The sequence below is a fragment of the Peromyscus eremicus genome, chromosome 4 (assembly GCF_949786415.1).
Source record: "Peromyscus eremicus chromosome 4, PerEre_H2_v1, whole genome shotgun sequence".
NCBI classification, from domain to species: domain Eukaryota; kingdom Metazoa; phylum Chordata; class Mammalia; order Rodentia; family Cricetidae; genus Peromyscus; species Peromyscus eremicus.
Window position 1 is genome coordinate 6,299,193 of NC_081419.1, and position 8,691 is coordinate 6,307,883.

Below are 8,691 nucleotides of genomic sequence, written 5' to 3' on the forward strand. Positions count from 1 at the left end.
AGGTGTGCAACCATTGCCTCAGCCGATGGGGCAGAGCCACTTGGAGCACCTCAGATGTAGGACCCACAGACTCTTGAATAAGGACAGGCCACTGGAGCTCTGATGTGGCTGGTATCTGGGTGATAGTCTACAGAGAGAAAATAAACACTAGGAATCAGCCCTCCCTTGAGCCTGTTTGGGGCTGGGGCCGTTGTGGGTTGGCTGTCTCTGGGCTGCTGAGTGACCGTGTTCCTTCTTGGCCACTCTAGTCCGCTCAGATGGAGCTGAAAGGCTTCCACTTTGCCGACAGTAAACAGAATGTTCCTCCCGGAGGCTCCGCACCATCCCCGCAGGCCTACAGGTAAAGATGAACCCGGGGGGTTGGGGCTCATTGCTGAGTGTTCAATGTGTCAGGGAGAATGGTGCAAGAGCACTGTAGCATGACCCCTCTGTGTGCCCGAGTGTCACTGCGGCATCCCTGTTAACTGTGGAGAAAGCAGACTTGTTTCTAATCTACAGAGTAAGATGCTCTGAGGAGTAAGAGCTTTCTAGGGTGTCTGCCTTGCCCCAGGGTCTCTTGTATGTATCCAAACTCACCCTCTGACCCCTATCAGAGAACTTTTTAATGCTGGGCGTGGGTGGCCTTTCTTCCCATACCACAAACTGGTACCCACTGTTTTCCTTGGTATGGGTCTCTACCTCTAGTAACTACCCATGTTCTCCTTCGCCTGATTCAGAGGTATCCATTGGGTCATGGCAGGGGCTCCTGGTCCCCCATGCTGGGCTAGGGGCATAGCTCTATCCCTGGGCCTGAGAGCACGTGCAGCCTGGTGCCTTGTGTTTACACATGGAATGGGACAGACACACCCAGTGTCTCTCTAGAGGACTTTGAGCCATACACTCTGCAGGGAGAGTCCTTCCATCTCTGTGTCCCATTTTCACTGACCATTGGGCCTGACACCCCGCAGGGCTGCACCGGAACTTCCTTCATCCTTTCTTTGCCTTGCATCACTACCATAGAGAGAGGGCTCATAAAGACCCCTCAGTTTGTCTTATTTTATGTTCTTGTGTGTGGCTTCTTTTTGTTTGTGCATGAGTGCATATTGTTTTGCTATCATTACCTGGCAGAAGACCCATCCAGCAGAGCTGTGTGGAGGGCAGCATAGCGCAGTGTGTATGTTGAGGGAGCGGGGAGGGACGGAGGGAGCTTCAGGGAGCTCACACCATACTTCTGCCTGCCCAGGGTGAGTGCATAGCCTGGGTAGAGTAGGCTGTACGGAGGGAAACAGCTTCCTTCGTCCTTGGAAGAAACTGTTAGCCCGCTATCTGCAGATTGAAAATATTTGGGAGTGGGAAGGGACCAAAAATGGTTTCTTGTCATCATTCCTAAGCAATACAGTGTAGCTACTACCTACATAGTGTTTGTATGCAGTCTAGAGAGGATTTTCAAATATATAGGAGGACCTGGGTGTTGTGGGTCAGTGTAGAGCGCATGCGTACTTAAACTCTTGAGGCCCTTGGTTCCACGCCCAGAGCCAAAAGAGAGCATACTGGAAAACAGGTATCTCTGTGGTCCTAGGAATAGTCTTCAGAGATGGAGAGGTTGCTGGAGGTAGAAACACAGGCATCGTGGTGACTAGAGAGATTGCTACGACTTGTATAGTATTGTCTCCCAGGGTTGTTGGGAAATGGGGCAGCTGAGACATGGCTTGCAAAAAGGAGTCCTTGGTCATAAATTCCAGGGGTGCACTGTCCCCAAGATGGCTTTTAGGGGGATGGTGGTACCCAGCACCACACAGACCCACACCCAAGAGACTCAACCACCTCTGCCTGGTACTCTTTCTGACACAGGACCTTTTCCTCATGAAACGTCTAATGGCTTTGGGGGGACTAAAAGCAGTTGTAGATTCCTCCCCTTCCCCCACGAGTGAAGATGAGAAAATCCTTAGTGCTGGCTGCAAGCCTTTATCTGGGCATGGCGTCACACTAGTCCAGATGCTCCACAGCCTGAGGATGGCCACTGTCTGTCTGTCCACAGCAAGGGCTGCAGCTCCTCTCCGGGTGTGTCTCCTGGAAGTGCCGAGGGCACTGGTGACCACCCTCCTCCCCATCCTGCATTCTCAGCTGTCTCAGGTCTGTGTTTTCTGTCTGCTAGGGCCTCTGGCCAGAGGGCCCTCCCTGGCTCATCTGCCTCTGTTTACTGCTAGGCTTTGCCTCCATCTCTGTGGTGACGACACATGTGTATTCTCAACCCTGCCTTTGGTTTTTTCAGGCCTAGCTCTGCTAGCCCCAGTGGGAAGCCCTCTGGATCAGCAGTTAACATGGGCTCTGTGCAGGGACACTACGTTCAACAGGTAGAAGATGGCTTTCCAGACCCTGCAGCCCTGGACACTTAGGCCTGTCTCCCAGCGCCAAAGGAGAGGGGACTGTCCAACTGATGGATGCTTTTTATTAAGGGAAACCTGCCCTAGTGCTTAGAGCGGGGCCACCCGAGTCCCTCCTGCAAAAGCACTTCTCTTGATGGGTGTCTGGATCATTCCTTGTCCTGCAGAGAAGGGGAGATACTGGTTCCCATAAGAGGTGACACCAGAAGGCATACTATCTCCAGCCATTTGGGGCTATCATGGCGCTCTAGGAGACATGGTTAGGCCTGGGTTAGCTCAGAGGCTGGGGAGCGTGAGCGTGCTAGCTCTAGTGAGTGGTGTGGCATGCTTCTGTCTGCCTGGGTGGGATCACAGCCGGGGTGCGGCTTCCCCGCTTTACAGTGAGGACTTCTCGGTGTCTTTCCCTGTAGTCCTTTTCTTCCTCCTATAAAGCTGGGCTGGGACTCCAGAGTTCAGAACCTCAGTTGGGCCTGGGGCTTAATTTGTCACTGGCAGGTGGAGGTGTAAGACTGATGGTTCTCTTTTCACCCCCTTTCCTAGTGTTCCTTGGGGATCACTTCTCCTGCTGTGGAATGGGTTTCTAACCCTTTCTCCCAGAGCTGAGGGCGTAACTCAGGGATAGAATACCTCCCTAGCATGTGTGAAACCCTGGATTCCATCCTTGGCATTGACACAAAAAAAAAAAAAAAAAATGAAAAACCACCCAACAAAGCTTCATCCCAGAGTTTAGAACGAGTGAAGAGCAGACCTGCACTGGTCTGTACAGAGCTACAGGCTAGTGGAACCCTGCCTAGATATCTTGAGATCAAGTGTGGTCCTGGGAAAATGTAATATTCAGAGCCACTTGGAATGGGGGCTTGACTGAATCATGGGCCAAGATCTGAGAGATCCAAGTTGGCCCCATCCCTCTACAGATAGGTGTGTGCCCAGGCCTGTGAGGTAGCTTGGCCTGCTGAAGGGGCTGTGTTTGCTTGCCAGTGGGGCACGGGGTGCACTGATTTAGAAAGGTCCTTCCCATCAGCCTTGGGACCTGAAATGCTTCACCCAAGACATGCTACTGCTGAGTTCTCTGTAGAGCCCGGGAGCCTTCCTGCCTCTGAATCATGCACTAGTGCTCATGGGAGGGATCAGAGCAGTCCTGGCTGCACACCAGGCTCCCCCTGGTCTGACTCGGGAGCAGGGAGGGAGTGGTCTCTACACACCTAGCCCTGCGGTCACTTTGATTTTCCTCTCATCTGTCCAAAGGCAAAGCGAGTGGATGACAAACCCGGCCTGGGAACCGTGAAGCTGCAGGAGGTCTCCTCAGCCGCCTCCCAGGTGAAGCGGACTGGAGCCATCAAGCCTCGGGCAGTCAAGGTGGAGGAGAGTAAAGCCTGAAGGTGCCTGGCATCTTTTGCCTCACCCTAACAGGGATGGTGCAGCACCGCCAGCCTGGACAGCCACCACCTGACCTGGGACCTTACCAGATCCACCATCCCACTGTCCTACCACTTGGCCTGGACAGAGCTCTATCCACTCCCGAAAGCTCCTGAAAGTTCCATCGTCAGCCAGCCCGCATCGTGGATATATGGCATCGACCTGCTTGCTTTGGTACAAGAGCAGACTCCCTCCTTCCCGCCCCTCTGCCCAGTGACTGTGGAGTGAGTCTCCTGTGCAGTGCAGACCTGCCCGCCCGCCCGCCCCATTCCCCAGGCACAGTGGTTTGGCAGCAGGGTCGTTTAGCTGGAGGCTTTTTGTTTTAAAAAGCAGCTGCGGTTTTCACAAAGGGGAAAGGAGAACAAACTACTAGCTACGTCTGTATAGCTGAACTTTTATATGTCCCTGCTGTCCTCTGCTCTGCTGTCCCCAATGGTCTCCTTTATCTCTGTCCTGTTTGACCTGTCACAGCACTACCTTAAGAGGTGGTTCTTAAGAGTGCCCCCCCCCCCCCACACACACACACACAGTTGGCTAAGGATGTGAACAGTCTGTCTGGTTGGCCCCTCACTGCCTTGGGTGCCGTGAGGTTGGTGTCTGAGTTCAGTTCCAACCTCTGGCATGGAATTAAGAATTATTATCTGTTCTGGGCCCTTCTGAAGTCAGTGGACACACCACGTATTGGGCACCAGAGAGGAATTGTGGAGAGGAATTGTGGAGTTAGAGTCAACATTGTTTTCCAGATTGGCAGAGGTTGGCCGAGTCACAGGCCCCACTCGGGAACTGTGCATTTGAGGCTCTATGCCTTAGCCCTCTGGGCGGCTGTGTTCCCCACTCATTTCCTTTCCTCTTCCTGCTCTGTCCCTCTGGATCCCTGTCCATCCATCCCTCACAGCTTAATCACCAAAATCAGTACAAGAACATAGACGGACACCTGTTAAGAGTCTGCAGCAGGAAAGGCTGTGGAGCATTCCTCCTGTCCCTCACTCCCAGCAACAGAGCAGGGTGTTGGGGGTGGTTGCCAAGTTACCTATCCATAGACACCTGGTTAGGGTCAAGTGGTTTCTTAGGACTGCCCCATGCAAAGGTTTCGTGTGAGCTATATGCTGGGCTTCTGGCTTTCACTAAGAACAAGGAAATCTTCCCGTTGCTGGAAGGAAAGTCAAGGGGGGATTTCAAGCTGCTCAGCCCATTAGGATCCCCAGTTTACCACCACCTGCCTCGGAGAGCTCACCATTGGTGGCAGGGCTGGAACCAGCCTGCCTATCCTGGGTGGGTGTGAGAGCAGAAAGCATCTTCGGAGCTCTGCGGTGGCTTCGTGCTACCTTGTTAGTTGGTAGAAGGAAGCAAGTCAGCTCTCCCAGCAGGTAGTGCCACACTGTCCCTAGGGTTACCCGGCCAGGGCATCTTAGGAAAAGCTTCATTGCATCTGTAGCAGTCAGCTCTTCTCCCATCCTGCCTCTGCCCTCCAACCTTTATTCACGTGTCTTTGTCCCATCTCTTCTCGTCTCCCTCCTCAGAGGCACTGCCCACTTAGAGAGCCCCTGGCACAGATCTGCCTGCGGCCCTCATCTGTTCCATCACCCTGGAAGTGTCTGGTTACTGTCCCAGCGATTGAGTCCTCTGCCCCACTGCCAAGTCTCAGTAAGAGCCACACAGTCACCTCTACCTGTCCTTAGAAATGCGGCCAGACCCACCTCACCTAATGCTGGTGGACATTATGTGTCAAAAGAAACAAACGTTTTTCTTCAGAAGTTCAGTCCAGGATGTGCCCTTTAGGTGAACCTGCTGTCGAAAGTGGCAGCACTTCCTGTTTGAGAAAAAGGAGGAGGTTGCCTATTACCAGTCCTTTCTCGCCCTGTATTCCCTCCTGTCTCCCACCCCAAATAAAAACAAGAAACACTAGAGTTTATTTATATGTATTGATGTTGTAGGTCTAGATGGAAAAAAAAAAAAAGTAAATGTCCCACTGCTCTGTTGATATGTCTGAATTACTCTGCAGGAATGGCCAGGAGATTGCATGTGAAGTTTGCACTCACCACCTCTGTGGCCTCAGCTGTGGGCTCCTCCCTCTGAGATGCACATTTGCAATTAGAGACTCTGGGGACAGAGGGCAGGCTGCAGGCCTCCAGATGTCCCTGCCCTCCGTATGATCTGGTCAAGCCAAGTTTTTAGTGCAGAGACGTTTCAAGGTGCAATATCTCTTCATGTGGTTTTTAGAGCCAAGCTCAAGGTGTAATAGGACTTGGGAACTTATTTTGGTTTCAAACCCCCATCTTCAGATCATAGATAAAAACATAGGAGCTCTGTCAAGGTGCCATGGCCTTTGGTGGGAGCAGGCAAAACCCAGCCCCTGCCTTTTCTACTGCTATGATGGGTGAAGGTGGGGCAGAATCATTTCTCCTGCCTACTGAAGTCACCTCCTGATGCTGGTGGCTTTGTTGGGGCCACTGATGGTGTAATCCATGGCGTGGCAACCAGGGATTCTTCAGTACTCTTGGTCCTGAAGGTACGTCCAGCATGGAATGTCTACTAGCTGAAGGCTGCTGCCAGCTGCATTCAGTCTGGTTTCTTAACAGTTGCTTTCCTTGTCTTATTCCCAAGTTTACCAATTTCAAATCCAGAGTTCACTTCTGGGTCTAGATTCCTTAAGGGGGAGAACGAGGATGACTGCGTCCCACATTCTGAAAAGCTGGTTCATCTCTGAAGCCATGGTCACTGTGCTGCTGCTCCATGGCAGGATGACGTGTCAATATTGGAGAGATGAAGTCATGTATGAGTGATACTCAAGAGTCCAGGGCACAAGAGTGTCCCTGCTGAGGCCATGAGGCAACTCTGGCTAAGCCCACCCACCCCCACTCCTGACATCCATTGGTATTCAGGTCCATTTTGCCCTTATTTCCAGCAATGCGAACCTGGGTTAGAAGGCCTGTTGGGAATCTTTTACAACCAAGGACACCAAAGTGTATCTTCTGTTGTATTTGAGTGGGAAATGGAGACTTCTAGAAAGCCAGCTTTCTGTGAGCTGGCTTTAAGACAAGTTAGGTCATCTGGAACAAAGTGGCTCAGTGTTGGGGATGAGCACTGTCACCTAGCTGTGTCGGCCCCCAGCTCTGGCACATGACACCTGCTTCAGACCTGCAGCATCCCCAAGCCCCATCTTTGGCATGTTACAATCCCACAGCAGCAGTTCCTAGAAGGCTCTGTGCAAGGCTCCTCAGTTGTTGAAAGGGGTCCTGTGCCCTCAGCTCTCAACCTCATACCTTTTATAGAAAAGGATTTGGGGGGTTGTTCTTTTTGAGGGTCTTCTTTTGTCTTTTGCTTTTCTTTTGGCCTTTCCTCTGTCTTTTCACTTAGACCAGATATTTGAAAGGGCAGACGATGCTAACGGTGTGCTGTGCAGCTTGTTTAGACGTGATTGGGGAATCGCCACGGATGGGAAATGGAATCGTGAATTCACCCTCCCTTCCCTCCGGTTCAGTCCCCGTTGTTTCTCCTTTCAAATATGTGATTGTACTAGCTCTTTCCATATGAAAGAACTCTCCTTATTTAAATAAAAAAGTATAAAAAAATAAAGCCACACATGCTTTCTCAGGTTGTGTCAGTTTTATTTCTCAGGCATTGGGAAGATGGAAGAGTTTCTACTCTTTCGTAGCTTACAGACTAGGAGTGGCGGAAGTGCCTTAGCTGAGTGCAGCACTGTGTAAGTTCCAAGGAGCCAGTCACCCAGGCTGGCGTCATCAGAAAAACAGCTTTTAATTACACTAGTCTCTGTGGGACTCTTGTATGGCCTTTTATATGCGACTTTTGCTTGTCTCCCATAATTGTACTGGTTATCTTTAAACTTTAAGATGGTTCTCTGTTCTTTCGGGGTCTCTGGGAAGGCCTACTAAGTAAGGAAGGAGCTACAGATGATACAAGTTGATGCATAATATTCAAGGACATTATGTAGCCTACCCTGCAGTCATGTTTTTCGTTTCCCTAGGTCTGAGGGACCCCTACCAGAGCATGGGGTATAGTTAAAGTGCATTTTAGAAATGGGAAGCACTGAAGCCTTGTCCTCCCCGGCTCACTTCTGTCTGGACTTCTGTAGGAACTAGAGGAGTGCACTGTACTGTGAAAGAACAGATGAGGTCTGGGGCAGGAAGGGGCCACAGGGATTCAGATGGATTCAGGCAGTTGTACTTGGCTGTGCCATCACCGAGATGTGTAACCTTGGTACAGGGCTCTCTCACTCTTAAGACACTCCCAAGTTCCTTATTTATAAAATGTGCTTTGTTAACCCTATCTACTGAAAGGGTGTGGGCTCAGGTCACAGGTAAGCACATAGTGAGTTCTGGGCCAGCCAGGGTTACAGAGAGACCTGGTCTCAAAAAGAAAGAAAAAGCAGTTTGCATGCAGAATCCCAGTCCCTCGGACTCCAAAACCACTTGCTACAAAACTGGCAGGGATCTGGACAGTGTAGTAACTATAGACAAGGCCTCCTGAGGCTGAGTGCCTACAGGCTGTCCTGAAGCACTAGCATGGTGTACATGCTCAGACTAAACCTCTGGGGCCGAGAGCACTCTCCAAAGTCCCAGAGCCCTTTCTCTACAGGGACTTGAGTAGACCATGTTCTCATGCATAAGCTAGGAACAAACTTTCTCTACATTTTTTAAAAATGGATTTTCAAGACAGGGTTTCTCTGTGTAGCCCTGGCTGTCCTGGAACTCACTCTGTAGACCAGGCTGGCCTTGAACTCAGAACTCAGAGACTGCCTGCCTCTGCCCCCCTGCTGGGATTAAAGGTGTGACACCAACTCCTACATTCTTTATGTAATTATTTTATGTGTGTCTGCATACCACTTGCCTGGTGCCTGAAGAGGCCATCCTCTGAGCCCCTGGAACTACAGTTACAGAGGGTTGTGAGCTGC

General features: G+C 51.1%; 1 protein-coding gene across 1 annotated transcript in view; it reads left to right on the plus strand.

Annotated features, from left to right (window-relative positions):
- Positions 1-3,854, plus strand: part of Prrc2b (proline rich coiled-coil 2B) — a 94,151-nt gene extending 90,297 nt beyond the window's left edge. Inside the window, exons 30-32 of the mRNA XM_059260044.1 lie at positions 249-340; positions 2,252-2,333; positions 3,609-3,854. Of these exons, the coding sequence (XP_059116027.1) occupies positions 249-340; positions 2,252-2,333; positions 3,609-3,740 (306 nt within the window). The 3' untranslated portion in view covers positions 3,741-3,854. The remainder of the gene's footprint in view (positions 1-248; positions 341-2,251; positions 2,334-3,608) is intronic.
- The last annotated feature ends 4,837 nt before the right edge of the window (positions 3,855-8,691 follow it).